Source organism: Ictalurus punctatus, chromosome 8, assembly GCF_001660625.3.
Source record: "Ictalurus punctatus breed USDA103 chromosome 8, Coco_2.0, whole genome shotgun sequence".
Lineage (NCBI taxonomy): Eukaryota > Metazoa > Chordata > Actinopteri > Siluriformes > Ictaluridae > Ictalurus > Ictalurus punctatus.
In genome coordinates, this window is record NC_030423.2 from 25,619,880 (window position 1) to 25,642,902 (window position 23,023).

At 39.2% G+C, this 23,023-nt stretch overlaps 1 protein-coding gene across 5 annotated transcripts in view; it reads right to left on the reverse strand.

The window, feature by feature from the left end:
- Window positions 1-21,485, reverse strand: part of ldb2a (LIM domain binding 2a) — a 90,736-nt gene extending 69,251 nt beyond the window's left edge. For 3 of the 5 annotated variants that reach the window (XM_017474996.3, XM_017474997.3, XM_017474995.3), the window contains exon 1: window positions 21,180-21,485. In XM_017474996.3, coding sequence (XP_017330485.1) covers window positions 21,180-21,332 — 153 coding nt within the window. In that variant the 5' untranslated portion in view covers window positions 21,333-21,485. The remainder of the gene's footprint in view (window positions 1-21,179) is intronic. The other 2 variants (XM_017474999.3, XM_017474998.3) reach the window with 1 other exon arrangement.
- Between the last annotated feature and the right edge of the window lie 1,538 nt (window positions 21,486-23,023).

The following is a 23,023-nucleotide window of genomic DNA, read 5'->3' on the forward strand; positions in this document are numbered from 1 at the left end:
ATGAGTAATCAGGAATAAAGACTGAAAAACACAATGAAAGAGGAACTGGAGGTCTGGAGAACATGGCTAAGCATGAACAGGGCATGGCGAACATGAAAGAAGATGGTATAGAAATTATGGAAAACATGGGTGTTGAAGAACATGATGGAAAAAGAGCGATGCCTGTAGAATAAGACTAAGCAACAATGAGTGGAGAACACTGGAACATGTCTCAGGAAAACAACAAAAATTACAAAAACAAGGCCATTGGAATATTGGTGGAAAATAACAGGTCTGGAGAACATGGATGAATAAGAATGTGTCTCAAGTAAAAGGTCTGGAGAACATGGCTAAACAGGGACAAGAAATGGAAGGAACAAGAAATGATGGAAAAGAACAAAGCATAGACAATAACAATATCTGAAATATAGTTCCAAGCAGCAATTAAGGGGCCAAGCACAAAGGGGCTAAACGAGGATCTAAACAAGCGTGGCAGGGAGCATCAAGACCAACTGTGAAAAAGAGTAAATTTAGTCATTTGTATATAATTTTAGGCAAAATGGATGAAAAGTCATAAATACAATCAATTGTTATACGATTTAATTGCTTATCATGTTTGACCAATAGGTGGCGCTGTGACCAAATTTATGGGGTGTGGTCAGTGTGAGGGTCACAATGACACACAAAGTTTGGTGTCAATAACGAGTTTGAAAAAGTCAGATTCGCCATCAGATTCGTTTGCATGTTATTTGAGAACGGTTTGGTCTATCAAAAAGCTTTCGGTAACTTTTTGTCAGCATAGTCTCAAGATGATTGCTTTCGAATTTTGTGAAAATAAGGATGAACGCTCTAGGAGGAGTTCGAAAACGTAAGTTTTTCGGAAAATTCAAAATGGCGGAAAATCTAGTTGGGCAGAAATTTAAACCAGGGTAAGCAATCGAATCAAGCCAAGGAATCAGATGAAAAACTTTTTGGTTGTATCCATTCATCCATCCATCCATCTTCTACCACTTACTCCTTTTCAGGGTCGCGGGGGAACCTGGAGCCTATCCCAGGGAGCATCGGGCACAAGGCGGGGTACACCCTGGACAGGGCACAATCACATACACACTCACACACCCATTCATACACTACGGACACTTTAGACACGCCAATCGGCCTACCATGCGTGTCTTTGGACTGGGGGAGGAAACCGGAGTACCCTGAGGAAACCCCCGCAGTACGGGGAGAACATGCAAACTCCGCACACACAGGGCCCCGGCGGGAATCGAACCCCGGACCCTGGAGGTGTGAGGCGAGATTAAACATTTGCTGCATTAACAATTCAGACTTTCCTCTATCTGTACGCCAAATTTCATACCTTTCCTGCAAGCGGTTCTATGGGCTACGGGTTCTATTGTCTCAAAAGCGGAAGAAGCATAATAATAATAATAATAATAATAATAATAATAAAATAATAATAATAGGAAAACAAACAGCTACAATAGGTGCCTACGCACCTTCGGTGCTTGGCCACTAAAAACATGAATGTACAAGAACAAGACCTAAAGAACACGCCTGAAATCTGAAGACAAGCAGCGGTGTGTGTCTTCTGATCTGCTAATTCCTTTATTCTACACATGTACTGGTGTGTGTGTGTGTGTGTGTGTGTATTGTGTGTCATACTGAAGCATGTTGAACATGAAGTGTGTGTACATGATTCTATAAGTACAATTATCAGCAGGATTTGGACTAGCGATGGGCAATATGGCAAAATATCATATTGTTTTCAAAGACATTTCACAGCTATACAGAATAAATCACGATATACAGGTTTGCAAGCAAATCATCAGCTAAACATCAGTGCCGCATCAAAGAAAAGAAAGTTTTTCATATTTCATGTCTAGAAACATCCGTATTTTTGCATTGACAGGAAAAGAAATCGATATTGAACACAGGAAATTTTTTTAAAATTTTTTAAAAATATTTTACCACTCCATTTTAACATCAAACCATCTGCTTCCATACTGTTCGTATTTTTTTTTTGCATTGTAAAAATAACTCACAATATTCGCAATATCTAAAAAATAAATGAATAAATAAAATGAAGTGTATTGTGGGCTTAGTTTATCACAATATCGATATTATATCATCATATCATCCAGCTCTAATTTGGACTGGTTTATCACGTCTGATCTCATAACAAATCCCTCTCTCTCTCTCTTTCTCTGTCTCGCTACCTTCCTTTCTCGGTCTATCAAGAACTGGCACAGATTCAAGCTCGGCATCAACTCTCACGCTCTCTCTCTCTCCCTGTTGGACGATTTCTGGGAGTCCGTCCTCTTCCGAACACTAAAAACGAACATCTCACAGCCTGTCACACAGAGCGCCGTCTTCCCCCAAAACTCCTCATACGTCAAACTGTCTGAAGAACCGCTTTTCAAATCAGCCTCTCGATCCCACCGGATTGCACTGAGTGCCGTATGCAAGCTCAGCTCTTTCCTCTGCAAACTTCCTCTGATCAAGCTCGACTTCCAGTCTGCCCCATTAGCTGAGGTTAATACATTTATAATACAGTTATACTTTGATTATTAATGATGATGCTGTTCTGTGTTTGGCATGGAGTTATGAGTGCGTTCGCTATAGTGGGAAACTTGATAGGCCGAACGGGAGCTGCAATTTTCGTGACTTTTCATGACTCAACATGGATGTCATCATCACTTACTTGAGACCTCAACTGAATACAAGCTTCAATTGGATCCTTTGAGGAAATCCTTAAAGGTTCTATGTAGCGCCCTACAACAGAGTGTCCATCAGAGAGAGAGTTCCAAGACATTTATATATATATATATATATATATATATATATATATATATATATATATATATATATATATATATATATATATGTGTGTGTATATATAGTTTACTTTCCTGAAGTGAAATCTAGTTCTCTTTAGCAGATATCTCAATAGTATGGTTACCCCAAAAGTAAAAAAAAAAAAAAAAGAGAGACTATCACATTTTAATACTTCGTTCCAATTCCAATTCGAAAAACGCCCCATCTACATCTGCATTTATAACCTCATCTAAGAAAGATGTTCTCATCTAATGAGTTCTCACTTTGATGATCAGTATCACCCACATCAGTCTCTGTCTCATAATCTCAGGTAAATGTCACAGCGTTTAAACACCGTGAGCCTCGTTCTGCTTTGTTGACTACATTTCTCGTTATTAACGTATTTTATTTGCCGATTTAAAACATCTGAATACTTAGTCCACGGTCATCCGTACAGACGGTGTTCTCTGTTTTCACGATGACGCTGCGGCAGACGTCGATCTCATTACAAACAGAATTTTGTAATCCGTTGCGGTGTGTGACTATCGGAAAACCCGATCAAATCGCGAGAAACTACCGAGGTTTTAGTCATCTTTAAGCAGACTGACTGTTTTTATCACTGTGTTTGTTACACTGTGGAAAGGTTACTGTGATCTTTGCAGGCAGAGGGCAAGGCAAGGTCAAACTGTAGACTAAATAAAAACATTTCCGTGTTGTTTTGGTCAAATTTATTTGTGTTTGCTTAAGGCTTAGGTGTGGAGGCATATTATAGGCAAAAAAAAAAATGACTGTTTGTCTTTTAGTGCTGTTTGAATTCAGCCACTGTGGCATCTGACAGGGTTTTCCCAGACGTCACACAAATAAGACTGCTCTGACTGACTGACTGACTGAAAACTCAACACTATCGTCAATCTCTAAGACTATTCACACTATTTACCTCATAGGAAACACCACAAATGGTAAAGATTGCGCTAACTAGATTGGACGCAGACATTTTTTTTTTGACCTCCTTCATATATGAATATCGCACTCACTCTTTGAGCTCTTGAAACCCGACTCAGAAATTTAGGGCTTACAGCTTACATGACAAGAATAACACAAAAACTCCCTTAGTGAAATCTCTCAGTCAGTTCTTTGTATACTCAAACCAGTGGAAAAAGGAAATCCCTCATTTATCTATGTATCTACCAGCGTTGTGTGAATTGCAGTGATTTGCTGCGGCCTTACAGCTCGATATCGCTTTGGAGCTCCATTGACGTGAGCACTTGAGCTGCACCACTTCAGCCCAGAGCTGGTGTCAGCAGGTGGAGAGAATACACTCCGAGAGCTCATTGATCCCTTCAGAACAGACATGTTTCCAATACTGGGGTCAACACTCGTACACACCAATACACACTCACACACATGTTGGTCATCTAGAAAGCATTTACTGATGTGAAAACTGAGCTCCATGACATAGCACCAAACTCTGAATAATGTATTCATGACAGTAAGACAGTCATTTTTATTTTATTTTATTTGTCTGTAATGATGAAATACTGCACCACTGCTTGGTGCCGTGGCGCTAATGGTAACACAGACAACTGTAGACATGAAAATGTATGTGCCTATGTGCCTAAGTCAAAACATTACACTCTACAGATAGAGATAACAAGGTAAAAATACCCCAAACATTAATTACATTCCTCCATCTTGGCACTAATTACTCTGTTATACCTTAATTGCTACAGGATTTTAATGGCCTCGGACGGCATGGTCGGTATCCGGCTGAAACTGGGAATTAAAGGATTCCATTTATCTGAGAGATAATCGACACTGTCACAATCAATGGCCAATCTGATCAGGCATTTGCACCAATTAACACTATTTAATGGCTCAGCAGCCCCTGGGAACAATATCAATACAGCTCCACACGAGCGGCAAAAGTGCTGCAGCTGCAACACGCTGCAAAACACACTGCTTTTTGACTTTATATTGAATATCACATACACAGACACACACACACACACATCTGATTAACCCCTTATAGTCTCAGCTTATTATTAAGGTATATCTTAAACCATATTCAGTCCATACAGGATTTCACAGAGGGTTTTTTTTTGCGATTGTTGCGGCCAAATGTGTTTGATTTTGCTGCGGCTTTTTTTTTTCAAACTTAGCGATACAATTTGCTGAGATACAACTACCCGAATTGGCGAAATCGCAATCGCACGGAATTGTTTTGCAGGGTCTTTCGCACTGATGTTTGTTGGTAAACAAGACACCTTTTAGCTGTACTCACGTCCGACGCACGTGAATCGACGAAGGAAAAGACCGAATATCTCTTATGATGATAATCACAGGACGCGTCTTGGCCCGAATCTGCGTAAAATCTGCAGTAATTGTAGAAAATTGCAAGTTCCTGCAAAGATCTGCGTAGTTTCCTTGATCTGGCGTTCATTTCTGCGAGCGCTAAATCGCTAAGTCCTGGAGGGACTGCAAATTATTCAGTAAGTACAGCAAAAAATTAAACGAAAAGATGTGTGTACTAGAGTTAATGGGGTTAATGTTAAATAGTATAAGGCAAAGAAAACATTAAAAGCAACAAGAATTACCTCATATGTTAGGAAAAATTAAGAATGGTTAATGTTTTGAGGTTATCCACAACACCGTTTGTACTGTTTGGCACAATTCCTATGATTAGGGGTAGGCGATATAGCCAAAATGTGATCAATACTTCAAAATACAATGACTGCTGAAAAAGTATTTTGATTTAAACGTATATTTCCAAGTCGCCGGAGTTTTTTTTTTCTTTTTTCGTATCATCAAATGTATCATGCAGTAAGATTTTATTGATCGAGAAACTGGAAAGCGTAAAGCCTTCTACTCTGAACACTCTCTCGTGTCTGAAAACTTTACAGCTTTAACTCTGGCAGTTATAAAGATCTGCACTGGAAATTGATCAAAACCTTCTGAATAATCAGAATTGAGAATCATAAACTGCAGTAAAACAATCCACAGCCCAGTCGGGCTCAATGCGCAAATAAATCATCTTCTTCGTGTTCTTTAATAACGTCCACATAAATAACTCCGAACCAACGATGAATTTTTGTCAGCTCTTTATCTTCATTTCTCCGTGAGATGAATGTGATGATCCGTACTAACATGAGTAGGCAAATGTCAAAACACAAAGTGGTGTGTTTATGGTCGTTGGTTGTTGTCATTTAGCCTGGGGTGAATTAAAAAAAAAAAAAAGATCAGCTACTTTTTGTTCACGGGGACAGTGCAAGTCTTCTGGTTTTTAAGAGCATAGAACAGCTTTCAGGCAGTAGCAATGGTCTTCTGAGCAAGTTTTACAACCAGTTAAAGTGGTAGGTTTGCTGTACTGCAATAGAAATGTCATCACTTGACAAATTTCTAATTTATTTATATCACGTTATGCCACATTTATATTGCATCAGCAGTATACCACCCACCATAACCTACGACTTGAGGCAATTCGTTATTTAACGACAGGGCTCGGTGGCGGGTCAGAGAGGCTCCAGAGTTCAGAACATCTAAAAGCATGACATTTGACATTTGTGTTTTGCCCGAAGGAACCATTCGATAGCCAAAACTAAAGAGATTTTCTGGTCTAAATCGTTAATTCAATCAAGAAACCTATCCCAGTCCCAATAAGAACTTTTTACAATGATAGAAAAAAAAATCTCCAAGGGTTCATTGGAAGATTAAATGAGCTAGCTTTCTTTTTTTTTTTTTTAAAGGAGGTATAAACCTAACCCTCGCACCTCTGGGGTTAGGGGTTTAAATCCCACCTGTGTGCACAGCGCTTGCTTTGTTTTTATCTGTTGTAAAACTGCACATGTGGCTGTGGGTTTCACGGCCCGTGCTTCGGGGGTATCCTACCGGTTTCCTCCCCAGTCCGAAGACACGGGTTGTAGGCCGATCTGCATTTCCAAATCGTCAAATTTGTGAATGCGTGTGCGATTGTGCCTTGCGATGAGTTGGTACATCATCCAGGGTGTCCCCTGCCTTACATCCAGAGTTCCCTGGTTATAGGATCCAGGCTCCCCTGCAACCCTGTGTAGGATAAGTGGTATGGAAAATGGATGGATGGATGGATGGATGGGTTTGTCTAAAGGTTCTATATAGAACCCTACAACAGAAAGACTGTCTATCAGAACCACTTTTGAAACCTAGACTTCTTAACCATCCATAGAACCCATAAGAAATCTTTTTCTTATATGCAGATGCCAATTTACATAGTAACCAACAAACTGACAAATTAGTGAAAATTCTTTGCAGGTCGATAAAATCACGATGATGATTATTATAATATGTCCTTAAATTTCAATTCACTCTGCTTGTGACTGCGAGACATGCCAAAGAGACACGTTTCAGTCAAGGAAAGACGGTCAGAACTTTTCAGAGCTATAAACACAAGAAAAGGACAAAACGCCTCCATTTCCCAGACGTCGCACGTTTAAGAAAGCACGATAGACCGGTAAAATTTATATATTTTTTTTTAAATCTAAAGAGATCCGATAGAGATATCCAGCGCTAAATTGTGCACGGAACAAGTCCATTAAGAACTCTCTCCATTACAAAGTGTGTGTTTTATGTCCGTACTGTAATAAACACTGCCGTCTGTAGTAGCCTTCATGTCCCGACTGACTGGTGAAAAAAATCTACAGTGGTTATGGCTCCAGAAACACAGATCAGCACTGATAAAGATGACATATTCAACAGCGTGAGTGCTCATGGGTGATAGATCACACGTCTTCGTGTGCCACAGGAGATGAGTGGATCAGGCCTTCTCTCCTGATTGCTGCTGTCTGATAGTGGGCTTTGATGTACAGTGCGCTGATCACTCCTTCAGGACCCCAGGTGAACGAACACGCGCGTCTGCGCCGCTCGCCTGAAGATAAAGCCGTATTGATTGGGCCGTCTAAAGGGATTCATCAGCGCGCCAATGGCGCCTCTCGACCCAGTCACCGCACCACCGGGGCCAAGCAGCCCGGATTTATGGGAAATCCGCCGGCTTAGAGATACAATGGCGCCCAGGATCCTCAGTAAATAACAACAGCGCCTGCTTCTTTTTTTTTTTTTTTTTACAGCACAAAAATAACAGACACATTTCTCACACTCACAGGTGTGAGTAACTACATCGGGAAGAAACAATAAATCGGACCTTAAATATGATTTTTCTCTTTTTTTTCTCAGTACACTACTAAAGAAGGACGTAATTAGTAGATCTATTTAGCGAGATTCCCTCTGAAGACACAGAGCAGTTGTACGTAGCTGTAAACAACACTGCTCTAAAGGACTCCTGAAATCTCTTTAAGGTCTCTGTAGACCTCGGAGCCTGTAACTGAAGATGGCAGCAGAACCGGGGAGACTTGTATAATTCTAATGAGCAGGAAATTTAATGGGATTTCAAGTCGTAAGACAAGTTGTAAGCTACGAGTGCCAACCCCCGTATGTCGTCCTGTAACTTTTCAGAGTTTGAGAGAAGTCTGTGAGGCTGCACCACACCATGCTGAATAAAAGCATTTAAATATGTGGCTAAAAAAACAAAAAAACACAAAAAAAACACCACATTCAGAAGGAAAGCCTTTTTACACATTCACATCAAGCATGTCTTAGAGAAAAGTTTGAAAAAGACTCGTTAGTTTCTCTTAACAAATACGTCCCCACGCGTCAGTTTCAGTACTTTGTTGGAACGACCCTACAAACGTCTGCTGTCAGCGTTTTCCCTTTACCTCGTCGCCTTTATCGCTAAAGAATGAACCATACTGTTTCAGACTACTGACTACTGCAGCTGCCCAGGAAATGTCAACCTACGGAACATTTAGATATCCGAACGATCTGAACGCAATAACCCAACCCAAAAGGTCAGGCTTTACACCAGTGTAGATGTACCGCTGTTACTCATCTCTAAGTGCATGCATACTGACATCGTCAGGAGTTGAATTTATATTTGAAAAAATATAACTGAACGTGTAACATCTCAGGTTTTTAAAGACACAATAAAAAAAAAAAAAAAAAAAAAGGAGCCTTGCTGTGTTTACCACATCTGAAAAACTGACCCGCATATGCAAAAGTATAATGGTCCGGCCAACATGCTGGCTGGACCTGAAGTTGAACCAGACGCTGTTTTTTGACATTCATGTGCACTGGCAGACGGCTGCAATTTCAGTGAAAAGGAAAAGAAGGAAGGACGATGTTGGCTTTCTGCGGTGTGAGACTGGAGCCAGGAGTGGGAGGATCGCAACAAGGACACTGCTGCACGCACAACATTACTTCAACTACGTCTTTTAGCAAGATTTTCAAGGCAAGAAACTAGTTTGAGACTCAAAATGATGACAAAATTTAAGACATAACACATGACGGGCCATGACATGTGGCAGGGCGGTGTGATACACTGATGATACCATTACCACCCTGAAGATGATTATTGATTATTTTCCTGTAACTGCACAGTATAAAGTCTTTTATTCCTCTTAGAACCATATAACCTTACATTTTTTAATTAATTAGTTATATTTACATTTAATGCTGTGGAAAATCCATGAAACATATTAGTTCCTGTTATCACTTATGGTATAGCAATGACAAACAGCAGTTCCCTCACCAAACACCCCCCCCCCCCCCAACCTCTTAAATTTAATGACACACACCATGTTACCGAGACCCTCTTCTCTGTCCTGAAGACTTTCCCATGTAGGAAAACGTCCTGTTAATTACAAAGTGCTGACACTGGAGACTCCTTCCATAAATGTTCTATAAACATTTTCTCAAAGAAACCTTTACCGTATCAGGTATTAATCGTTTAAATAACAACACATTTACGTAAATCGCTTTTACTGGCCTTCGGTTTTGTGGAGCGTCCGCCATACAAGTTCCCGTGTGTTCGCTGTTACTATAGAAACAACAACGTATTAGAAGGAGCATATTAATAAAAACCTGTCGTATACGTTACAGCCAGCACTACTGTTACAGAGTAGCTGTTATAGAGAACCGATACACACAAATTAATCTAATTAATTTGGAAAATTCAACATTTCAAATGCAAACATAAAGCCTTTTTTTTTAAAAATCACGTATCATGTATTTAAAAAAAAAAACGTGTCATTTTTCCCTGCAGTGTGAACATATCCTTTGTTAATGCCAAGATCCTTTCTTCAGCACCCTCTTCTCTGGACTTCGTGTCTCCTTTGTAATCAGGATCTGAGCCGGCGTTATCAGTGTCCGACCAGTAAACAAGGATTAACTGAGGGTAAGCTTCAGTAATGGGAATTATGTAGATGTGTAGTCACTTCATGCTTCATACATAAAGCTGCTCTCTATGCTTAACGTCCAGGCAAAAACAAATGGCACAGCAAAATGTGCACTGCTAAATGAACTCTCACTCTCCGTCGGGACTCGCGTGGGCTTCAACCGAAAGACGTAACTTGTAATTTCAGTTCCTACTCGGGAACTTTGGACGTTCTCCTCGACCCTGACGTCGAATCGACATGTAAACCAAGCAGCACCTCTGAATCTTATATTGTGTGTAGTAGTGTTTGGTTTCGATCAATCAACAGACATATTCGTCCATTAAATCTAGAACACTGACTATACAGTTCAGTGTTTTGAAGAGGTAAATAAACATTACATGTCACGGTTTTAGTGGCTAGCTTGTTGCTAACAAAATACGAACACGGCGGATGTGGTTCAGGTGGTAGAGCGGGTTGTCCACTAATTGTAGGGTTGGCTGTTCGAGTCCAGGCCCATGTGACTCCACATACTGAAGTATCCTTGGGCAAGACGCTGAGCCCCAAGTTGCTCCCGATGGCAAGTTAGTGCATTGCATAGCAGCTCTGCTGCCATTGGTGTGTGAGTGTGAATGGGTGAATGAGAACCAATGTAAAGTGCTATATAAGTGCAGACCATTTAGGTGTTCATGTTTTTTCCCACTTTGTTTATTAACTGTTTGCAACTATGGCATTTGCCTGAGACTTTTTTTTTTCTTTGTATGTTTAAGGTAGGTAAATAATTGGATGTCCATTACTGCAGTACTATTAGGCAGATATTACAAGAATACAATAATGTAAACAGAAAATACAAATAATAATAATAAAAAAAAGCTAATTATGTACTTCATTGAAATAGTTTTTATTACACTTAATCAGCCAACATTTCATTATTGCGACAGGCCTATTAAGGACAACGTACTAGAAATAACAGTTTTTCTTATTTTTATTTTATTTAACCAGTTATCAAAAACCAATACGTTTTCTAGCCATTACTTATTAAAAATGAATCATGTAATGAATCATGACACTTCTAAACACTTCTGCAGGAATACATGAAACGAGTTGGCCAAAACAAACAGCAGAAATTCTCCCGATTCCCGCGCACTCTTGTTTTCGTAAGCGGTGCCGTATGAAACGTTAATGTCTCACTATCATGCTGTAAGCATCCCGCTGAATAACACGTTAATTGCCTCCTTTCACAAAGCACTAATTGCCGAGATCAAAATCACAATTTCAATTAATTTGCAATTTATTATGCAAGTTTGTTATGAGTTTAAATATTAGCTATTTAAATAACAGTAATTAATACGATTAGATTAAAAAAAAAAAAAAAAAAAAAACTATTTATTCGACGTCAATCAAAATAGTTGACAGGCTTGCTTTTCTGTGCTTCAAATTCAAATCCAACAAATATAACATTCTCGCTGCAGGCTTAAAGAAAACTCAACACTTGAATTAAAAACATGATGGAGATTGCAAATGGAGCAAAAATAAAAAAGGCGATGGAAAACAGGACGTTGGTAAAAAACGGCCGATCCCCTCTTTATCTGTTATCAGACCGGCACTGTAGCCTGGAAGGAACTGTGGGAAAGTCGCAGGAAAAAGGTGGGACTATTGTCCGAGCATCCTGCCAGCTTCTCCGCCACCTTATTGTTTCAAACAAATACAGTTTTTCCCCTATTACTGTTGTGTTTGCAGTGTAATCTATCACATAGCAGGCAGTCATGAGCGTGTCTCAATTTCTCAAAGGCTGGGTCCATGACTAAGATCTGATTTTATATATATATATATATATATATATATATATATATATACACACACACATTTATATATACACATTGTGATCTTGTGTTTATGACTTAACTGCTGTGTATATTTTACTCACAGGGTACAACATATGATTCGAGCATAAATTGTCTATTGTTGTCCCTAAAACTTCACAACTTGTTTTTTTGCGGTTTTTTTTCCATTGGCTTTTGTTACTGTTGTTGTTTTTAATGAAATTGTATTTAATTTGGAATTAATTTGAGAGCCTACTGGTAAAAGTACAAAAATTACAACAAGCTTATGATTACTCCTACTACTACTGCTCCTACTAACAACAACAACTCGATAATGATTAAAATAATATTAATAATAACAATCCTACCACTACAAAAAAAAAATAATAGCGATAGTTTTTCAAAAAATACTTTTTGGAATGTATACTTTACACAACAGGAATAACCGTGTGCAAACAGATGCACTTTCTTTTTGTCAAATCCTACGCAGATTTAGTGCACTGATTGTGCACCCTTACAATAATGCAACCCCGATTCCAAAAAAGTTGGGACGCGGTGTAAAATGTTAATAAAAATCGTTTATCCAACGATTAAAACCAGTCATATTACGGACCTGTCGCCAATTAAACTAATTAGCAAAAATGTTTCTTTTTAGAAGCACTTACTTTTCCAGCCTTTTGTTGCCCCGTGCCAACTTTTTTGAGACGTGTCCCGTCCATCGAATTCCAAAATACCTTCTTTTTTTTTTTCTGTTAAATTGCTACATTTCCTCGGTGTAAACATTTGATCTGTTTTCTGTGTTCTACTGTGAATAACATATAGGTTTATAAGATGTGCGAATCATCGGCTCTGTAACGATTTACATTTTCTACAGCGTCCCAACTTTTTTGGAATTGGGGTTGTATTTTCATCAACTTTTAACAAACGCCAAGGAGCTGAGGGTAACAACAACAATCATTCCCATCATCATCATCATCATCATCATCATCATCATCACAATACCACATGCACACATACTTTAATTTTTTTCAATATTTTTGTCATATTTTGATGAAAACCAAGTAGCTGAATATATATTAATTATTATTATTATTATTATTATTATTATTATTGTTATTATTATTATGTTGTTGTTGTTGTTAAACTAATGAGAAAGCTATTTAGTTACAAGGGTGAGGAGTGTACATTTGGAGCCTTATCATTTTGACAAAATCATTTCATTAATGAAAAAAATCAATCGTTCCCCTGCAGATAGTTAAGTAAAAGTTAAGTGGGATATCGTACAAGAGAAGGTGAGGTAGCGAGGGACGTTCACATCTTCCAGTGCAAAATAATCTACCCTTTACCTGTCATCTGAAAAATCAATTAAACCTCAGGTGTTACAAATGATCATGATCTGTCTAATGACTTGCCATTCAGAGGCAACAGCAGTTAGAATGGCACTATAGAGAAGTTGCATTGATTGGTTTATCTCCAAGAGACTCTGAGAGTGAGTTCCTCCTCGACAAAATGCATTATCGATTGCCTTTAGATTGGGATAGATCATCACTGTGAACCCTTGCTGCTCTTTTACATAAACGTGTGCCATTCCAGAGCCATTAGACGGAGATTCATAAAGAAGCACTTCCGTTTATTTTTGTCTGTCGGAGCTCTTATGGATCGACCCGTGTGCTTCTTTCTCTCTCGTTCGCTCCGTCTCTCTCTTTCCTTCTGCGAATATTCATGAGCACTATGCCGATGAGCTTACGTGTGCCGGGGTCGGCGTGGCTCCTCCTCGGCATGTTAAACGCCTGGCTCATTTGCATACACACGGGACCGTCGGCCTGCAGCCGAACGTCGTACCCAGCCAGGTAGAAACCGTCCATGAGACAGCTTAAGCATGCTTCACAGAAAGAAAGAAAGAAGGAAAGGAAAAAAAAAAAAAACAGGCAACCATGACCCACACTGCCTGTTTACATGTCACATGCAGTTATAGAGATAAGCAGCGAAAGGTCAGCTTTTCATTTCAATAGCAGATTTGGATTTCTGGCGCGACGCTCAACGCAGGAACGTGGTGAGCCGTACGCTTGGGTGCTTTGCATAGCCTGTGTATGAACCAGAACTTTCCATATGCAAAGCAGAGTGACTGTTACAGTTGCACGGCTTTGCATTTTTGAAGGAAAATTTTTTTCATGCACATATAGAGTGAAATGACGTTGAAGCTAAAAAAAAAAAAAAAAAAAAAAAAAAAAAAAGAAGAAATTCTACATAACAGGAACTTAAAGGTTACATTTAGCAGATGATGGCTGAAATGATCATATCCAAAATCCAAAGCAGATTAGTTTGACCAAAAATGGACAATTTTCCATTGAAATATATCAAGGGGTTTTTCATAGCCAGGAGATGTTTGGTTCTATAGTTTTGTTCTGCAAAACCTTCATCCTGGGACCTAGACTTACATTCCTTACGTTGGGAGATACGTTATCGATACCTTACGTAATCCGGACAAAATATATCATCCGGTTTTTTTAAATAATAGCAGGAATACTCTTCGTTTATAAACGGAAAGTAAAGCAGAACTATATTATCAAACTCTGGAAGGCGGAGCCTAGGCGGCATAATGACAAAAAGAGATTGCCCAAGATGGCCGCCACAATAATGTCACTGTGATCAGCTATATCATTTTTAAATATATTATACTCATATAGAAAATGTTCCACGCGTGTTCTTTGGATAAATAAAGTCCAAGTGAAGCGCCTTGAAACGTACAGCATTATTCGATGTGTTGACATAATTTCCACTGAAACAGGAAGTCAGGGCGGGACATATCTGGTGACTCCTCCCCCCTTTTAAATAGACAATCTATTAGCAAACCTCACAACCCGGGCTAAACCGTACTTGAAATTTAGTACCATGGGCGCGAGGCCGCCTGTCACAAACACCTCCTTCTTCAAAGTGAACGAATTCAAGCCATTTCCCTCTCAACCAACTTACAGTTTGAAAACTGAATAAAACGTACCCATGTTCGAACTGCCGAACACACACTTACGCCCCGTGTCTGCTGATATGATTTCTCTCTCTCGACGAAGGCGACTTCGGCTATTTTTATAGCGTCGGGGGCGGGACGCTTCAGCTTCTAGAGAGCATTTGATTGGACAGGAAATCTGATGAGAAGCTGACGCTCAGAATGATGTCATGTCAATTTTGTCATTGTTTTTGGAGCACACTTACAGCTTATAGATAAGCTTAACGCTAACCTATTCCTACTAAAAAAGCCACATTTCATTTCATGGGGATTATAAGGTTTCTTACGCAAACAGGTTCTACTTGGAACCCTCGATGAGAGGGAAACCGTTTTTATATGAATGCACTCGTTCTAATACCTTATCGTTTCTCTAGGACGCATTTGAACTACTCTCGCACGGAATCGAAAACGTGTAATTGTTTATTTATTTATTTATTTTTTATCTGAGGAGATGGTTATTTCTTATTTTTTTGAAGGCGTCTCTGGCGTCAAAATGTTTTCCAACATAGGGACAACTTTAGGATGTAGGAGTTTCATGGCAGGCTGCGTTTTTTAAATTAACTCCGAGAGAGAGAGGAAAAAGAGAGAACAACTGTTTATAGTTGCTGCAGCATAAGGACTTATAACGTCGAGTGTAACTGTAAATGGATAAAAAAACTACGATTCTTCAATAAATTGTTAGCGTTTCCAACTCGCTGTTGTATAAAAGGGATTAAGAAACGCTTCGGCCGCGTCACAGCACCCCGTTGTTGATTATTTTCCTGCAATAGCTTGTTCCCATGGTGTTTTACTCTTCCCGTAATGCATTTTTATTCCTCAGACAATGCATTCGAATTGATTAGTTATTATTTATTTGTTATTGTATCATTCATTTCCGTGCCAAATGATTTATAACAACATATTAGCAACGATATAACTTAATTATTCTACACGAATAACACAAGCCAGAGATCTGTCATGATGAGTGGACAGGTTGCAACAGATTTCTATCCTGTACCCGACGTCATTTCGTTCGCACCGATTACGGATGAGACGATATCTTATCGTTCGCGATATACCGGTAGAAATCCTGCCTACGATAAAAATTAGTCTTCCCATGATAACAGCGATAAAGCCTAGTTGATGACGTATTTGCGTGCGAACCGGTCGCAGAGCGAAAACGACTACGGCGGAAGGCGGACGAGAAGCTGAGAAGGAGTTCGTCGCTAAACGACGCGCTGCTGTACCTCTACAATCTGGAACTGGTTTAGTTACAGAAAGTCAGTTTTACTTTCAGATCAATGTTTATGTTTCTGAATCGCTCAAGATCACAGCTATCACTTGTAGCTAAAAACAGTGGCGAACGGTACTGTATTTATATCGTCACTGATATCGATATCGCGATAAATACCGGAAAATATCGTGATATGTTTTGAAGTCCATATCGCCCAGCCCTAGCACTCATACATGAAATAATCTTCTACACTCGCATACGTTTCCTTTAAAAGAAAAAATATGGACAGATGGTTTTTCCTGCTCTAAACTCTATAAATTGCACTAGGTGGTAGGTTTTTTTTTTTTTTTTTTAAAGTGATCTGTACAGCAGTGCATTTGTCGGGCTTCGGTGTAACATCTTAGCGAGATGGTCCATACAAGAAGATGTAATCTGAAGGATAGTCGGTACGATAAGAACGCAAGCTGGAAGAGATTAGAATGACACACTGCGCATTTGTTTACGTTAGCCTGCTTGGCTAAGTGCCGCCTGGAAGTGGAAGTGTACGAGGGCTTAGGCCACGGCTCATGCATTATGCATGATGTTGTGGCATTGCATCTCGGCAACGCAGCCCACGTCTCCTTAAAGTTACACATGCTCGCGTCTCTGTCGAACAGCCGAGCTGCACTATCGCACAGCGTCCACACACATCTGTTTGGCATTTCAGGAAGCGCAAAAATAGGGTGTGGAGCTTATCGTGAGAACAGTTTTATCATACGAGTTTTAACGGTACATGACATTCACTTCCACAGGGAACTACAGAGGTAGAAGACCAGTGACAAGCAAGACGAGCTCCGGCTTCGCATACATTATTTTCCTACGACTGGAATATACAGAGTTGCAAATGGATCGTTTGCTAGATAACTAATAAATTCACACATACACATTGATACTAATAAGCCAGTAATATGTCTGTCTTGGACAGTATTCAGCCAGGAGTTGTGTTGTGATCAGTGTGGGCAGGAAAAGAAGCAAGGAGACAATGTACACAATCTCAATAAAAGATTCGTTTAATGTATATATCGTGGATAATGTATATATCTAATCAAATGTAATCCGGTTTAATTGTGACGTTATCAGAAAACGGTCCGTCCATTCTCCGTTCCTTCCTCGTGAAGAAGCTCACTTTCGACTGCCTGATCATATTCCGTCCGATTTCCGTACTCATAAGGAAAGCCTATTGCGCGAACATTAACCTTCCTAACTTTCCATCCCAATCGAGTCATGTTGAGTTATGCTGCTCTAAAGTCTAGGGATAAAAGAAAGGATAAAAAAGCCACTCGCTAGAAGTACGATACAGATTATAAAACAAGTATGTGACCTTCACATTGTGCAAAGTTAAAGTAATAACGTGTGTGTCTGTGTGTGTGTGTGTGTGTGTGTGTGAGAGAGAGAGAGAGAGAGAGACAGAGAGAGAGAGAGAGAGGAGGAGGAGGAGGAGGAGGATAGAGCTCTTGTTCTTCTCAGTTTCATAAATGAAAGATTTATTTAGCAACACAGAAAAAAGGTCACTGTTTGAATGCAAAGCAGAGACGCATGATAGCCAACGGCAATTTTTCCGCTATTCTTTTCCTGTTAAACAAACTTCTGAACATCTTCAACAAGCGAGCAGTGCAGCTGATTGTATCCGTCATGCTGCTCTGTAGCTATGTTAGCTAGCGAGCGATGTCATCCCTGTAGCAATGTTGCTAACGTTACGAAAAGCCAGCTAACTAGTTTGCGTTTTCGCCTCAGGATGAAACATTCGAGGATCGTTTACCCCACATGGTACTCTTCTCCGCTCTTAAATGATCCGAGGCTCTCGGTCCGGATGAAGAAAACACAAAACCGCTACATTTTCTGATAGATTATATACACCAGAGAACATAGCTGATACTGAGTATTGCGTAATCGGTCATTTATTCCTTTCTGAGGCGAGTCATTTCCCCGTCTTTCACTTCTAGTGACGTGCGTATTGTTTGCATCACAGGAATCAGAAAGTGTTTCTCAGATACGGCGACCACAAGAGATTGAGCCGCTTCAGCTGCGTGAGCTGGAGCTGAACAGCGAATGAACGGCGGTGTGAAGCGCTTTACTGGCGGGTTAATGAACTCGTCCAAACGCATCCTATACGCATAAGAGATGAATCAGACTTTTACACACGACATCAACCGAGTATTACGACCTGCTTCTGCACGACATGACCCGGACGCACACGTGAGCTCGGACTTCGGAAAGGTAGAAGACGCTTTGTGAATACCGAATCGTGCAAACGCCGCGAAATTCTGAAGAGAATTACCGTCGATTTTTCCGCTGATCCGGGCCAAGACGCATCATGTCACGACATCACGACGGACGTTCCGCCAAAGCCCTCTTCGATTCACGTGTGTCAAACACGCGTACAGATAAAAGGTCTCGTTTACCGCCAAACATCACTGTCAGACAATTTCGTGCGAATGCAATTTCGCCAACTTAAGTAGTTTTCTGCTATAAATAAATAAATAAATAAAAACACAAAGAATTCCGTAAATTATTTTCCAAAGCTGTAGCACAATCAAGCATTTTTGGCCGCGACAATCACACGAAACTCTCGTGAAGTCCTGTACGGACTGGAACAACGCACTAAAACAAGGAAAATTAATAATTAAAGCATAAACAATTCACAAGATTGAATTAGTCCATTTTATTCATTGTTTTAGTTGTGTGCTTTTATTTTATTCGTGTTTCACTTATTTAGGTTATACATATATATATATATATATATATATATATATATATATATATATATATATATATATATATATATATATATATATATTTCCAATTCCAACGTCTGAATATTCTTAAGCATTAAAAGTTCATTGCGCTTTAAAAGAGTGTACTTGCATTAGTATACTGTTATATTTATCATTATATCATATATATATATATATATATATATATATATATATATATATATATATATATATATATTTTATATAAATAAAAAATACAATTATACATCGTCCAATAAAAGTAGTCGTCGTGACAGACCTACGTCTGCGTTCACCGCGGACCCATTCACAAGACTACACCGTACGTGCGTGGGTACGTTGACCTCGGACCTACAGGAACGAAGGAAACTGTTCAGACATGACGTCAAACACGATCTGTGGTTGTGTGTCACTGCTCAGATCAGTGTTCCTCAATGACGAGAGGGTCCATGGGATAGTTTTTTGGGGGGAAAAAATGGTGAATTATTTTGGTGAATTATTTCAAATGATACTTTGCATCATTTCTTTATACGTCAAAGACTTTTGGTAAAAATATAACACTACGTGCTTAGTCATGTGCACCCGCGCCTCTGACTAGCGTAGCTGAGCGTGCTCATTCTGTAGTGTCCTCGAGCCGTGCTCGCCGTGTCCTTACGAGCGCAAGGTTCGCACCGTGTCCAGCACTGATGGGTTCGATTAAAAAGAAAACAAGGATGATTGAGAGTGATAATCGGTTTAAGCGTAATGTTAGCAAAAAAAAAAAAAAAGATTTAAAAAATGCGAGGACATTTGACTGTTCACCCACTTGACCTGACACTGAGGGGTTAAATGAAACGTGTACGACGTGACATGTGAACGTCAGGGTGGAAAAATGTCACTCTTAACGTGAAAGCAATCTGAACAGCAGGCAGTTAATACCGAACTGAACATTTCTTACATCTGACACTTGTCGTTTTAGGAAAAATCAGACCATATATGTTATCATTATGTTTTATAATTACTCATCTGTAGCTTATATATTCATATTCGTATTCATGTGTACAAACAATGAGGTGTTCATAGTGTACATATTATTATTATTATTATTATTATATTCCATTCTATTCCTATTTAATGTGTATGTTCTTATCTGTAGTGTGTCATAGAGCTGCTGTGACGAGGGAATTTCCCCAGTGTGATATCAATAAAGTTTATCTAATCTTATCTTAAATATTATTATAATATACATATTAGCCTATGTGTGGGATCTTCAAGGATCAGTCAGAATATGCTAGGGCTGCAAGGTTGAGAAGCACTGGTTTATAGACTCCAGTAGTTCTGGTTCAGCTGGTTAATCCTAATACTGTGTTTACATTTACATTGATTCATTTAGCGGACGCTTTTCTTTTTTTTTTTTTTCATCCAAAGCGACTTACAAATGAGGAAATACAAGCAAAGCGATATATCAAGCGGAGAACAGTACACACAGTGCTACCGTACAAGACCTTTTAATTGAGTTCTAGAGAAGCAAAGTGCGCCGAGTCGAGGTGTAAGAGCCAGAGTAAGGTGTTTTTTTTTGTTTGTTGTTTTTTAAAGGATGATGTGGGGTTTTGGGGATTAGTTAGGTGTTCATGGAAGAGGTGGGTCTTTAGGTTGTTTTTTGGAGTGGTTATGGTCTGGTGATGAGTCAAGTCTGGAACTGGAGCAGAACTTCAGTCCTGTATGCTTACTACATACAAAGAGCCAGGGATATCAGTGTGTGTGTGTGTGTGTGTGTGTGTGTGTGTGTGTGTGTGTGTGTGTGTGTGTGAGAGAGAGAGAGAGAGAGAGAGAGAGAGAGGGAGAGAGAGAGACTTTAAATCAGTGTAGAGTTAATAAAGCGTTAATAAAGTCTGTGCAGTTTGCTGGGATCATTCCTCAGAGTAACGCCTCCACGTGGGTTCTCCCAAGACTCGGGTCAAAATACTGTGAAATAAAACATCTGACATGAACTTGATCAAATGTGTGTGTGTGTGTGTGTGTGTGTGTGTGTGGAGTTGGAGTTTGCTGCACACACACTTCTGGTTTTAGGAAACAGTGGAGTTCACATTTAAAGCCTATGCAAAGTGAGCAGAGTGAAATAGACATCTGAACAACTGAAAGTGCAAGAGAGAGAAACCGCAAGGCAAAAACAAACAAACAAACAAACAAGCAAGCAAGCAACAACACACAAACAAAAACACGCAAATACGCGCGCGCGCGCACGCGCGCACATGTCGGTGTTTACTGCGCCGCGCACGCACAAACAACTTTCAGGCAAAAACAACAACAAATAAGACACACACACACACTGAGACTGAGACAGAGAGGTATACACACCACACGGCGCGGAGAACTCACCTCAGTCCGGGCCTGCAGCCGCTTGTTCAGCTCATAGATCCGGTACTCGGGCTGCACGGCGTACGGCGCGTGTCTCCGGTAGAAGGGCCCGAACGGAGAGGCGTAGAACGGGTCGTGAGCCGGATTGGACATGCCTGATACCTAAAGCCTTAAAGCTGCTGCTGCTGCTGCTGTTGTTCGCACAGCCACGATTCAGCATCCGCGCAGCGCACGTGGAAACGCACTCCGACACGCCGCGCGCGCTCGCTCTCTCCCGGCACTGTTACACTCCCCCCCCCCCCCCCCCCCCTCCCTCCACCTCTCCCCGCCTCCCCGCCTCCGCGCGCGTTTACCGAACGCACGCGGGGAGAGGAGGAGGAGGAGGAGGAGGCGCGGCGCTCATTGGCCAGCAGCTGGAGGGAAGTAAGAGAAAGTCTGTGCAGCTTCATCTTAAACCGCACCAGTGTGTGTGTGTGTGTGTGTGTGTGTGTGTGTTTCAGGCGGTTTAATCAGTGATGAATGCAGGACACTATTTACAAGCAGAAAGCAAAAATCCGCTCCTAGATTTTGCGCGAGACGGATAATCTGATAGCGGACACGCAAAGGGAAACGCACGAGCGTGTCGGGTTTACAAGAAAACGTCCTGTTATTACAAGAGAGAAACATGTCGTTACTACAAGAAAACAAAATCAGAAGCTTATCTTGGAATAACGTGTTTTCTCAGAATAAGATGTTTCTCATAATAACAACATGCTTTTCTCGTAATAACAAAATATTTATCTTGTAATAACAAAATGTTTATCTTGTAATAACAAAATATTTATCTTGTAATAACAATATGTTTATCTTGAATTAACAACATGCTTTTCTTGTAATAACAAAATGTTTGTCTTGTAATAACAAAACGTTTATTTTGTAATAACAAAATGTTTATCTTGTAATAACAAAATGTTTATTTTGTAATAACAACATGCTCTTCATGTAATAACAAAATGCTATTCTTGTAATAACAAAATGTTTATCTTGTAATAACAAAATATTTATCATGTAATAACAAAATATTTATCTTGTAATAACAAAATGTTTATCTTGTAATAACAAAATGCTTTTCTTGTAATAACAAAATGCTTTTCTTGTAATAACAAAATGTTTATCTTGTAATAACAACATGCTTTTCTTGTAATAACAAAATGTTTATCTTGTAATAACAAAATGCTTTTCTTGTAATAACAAAATGTTTATCTTGTAATAACAAAATGTTTATCTCCTAATAACCAAATAACAAAATGTTTATCTTGTAATAATAACGTTTATCTTGTAATAACAAAATGTTTATCTTGTAATAATAACGTTTATCTTGTAATAACAACATGTTTATCTTGTAATAACAAAATGCTTTTCTTGTAATAAAATGTTTATCTTGTAATATCAACATGCTTTTCTTGTAATAACAAAATATTTGTCTTGTAATAACAAAATGTTTATCTCCTAATAACCAAATAACAAAATGTTTATCTCGTAATAACAAAATGTTTATCTCGTAATAACAAAATGTTTATCTTGTAATAACAACATGCTTTTCTTGTAATAACAAAATGTTTGTCTTGTAATAACAAAATGTTTATCTCCTAATAACCAAATAACAAAATGTTTATCTTGTAATAACAAAATGTTTATCTTGTAATAACAACATGCTTTTCTTGTAATAACAAAATGTTTATCTTGTAATAACAACATGTTTATCTTGTAATAACAACATGCTTTTCTTGTAATAACAAAATGTTTGTCTTGTAATAACAAAATGTTTATCTCCTAATAACCAAATAACAAAATGTTTATCTTGT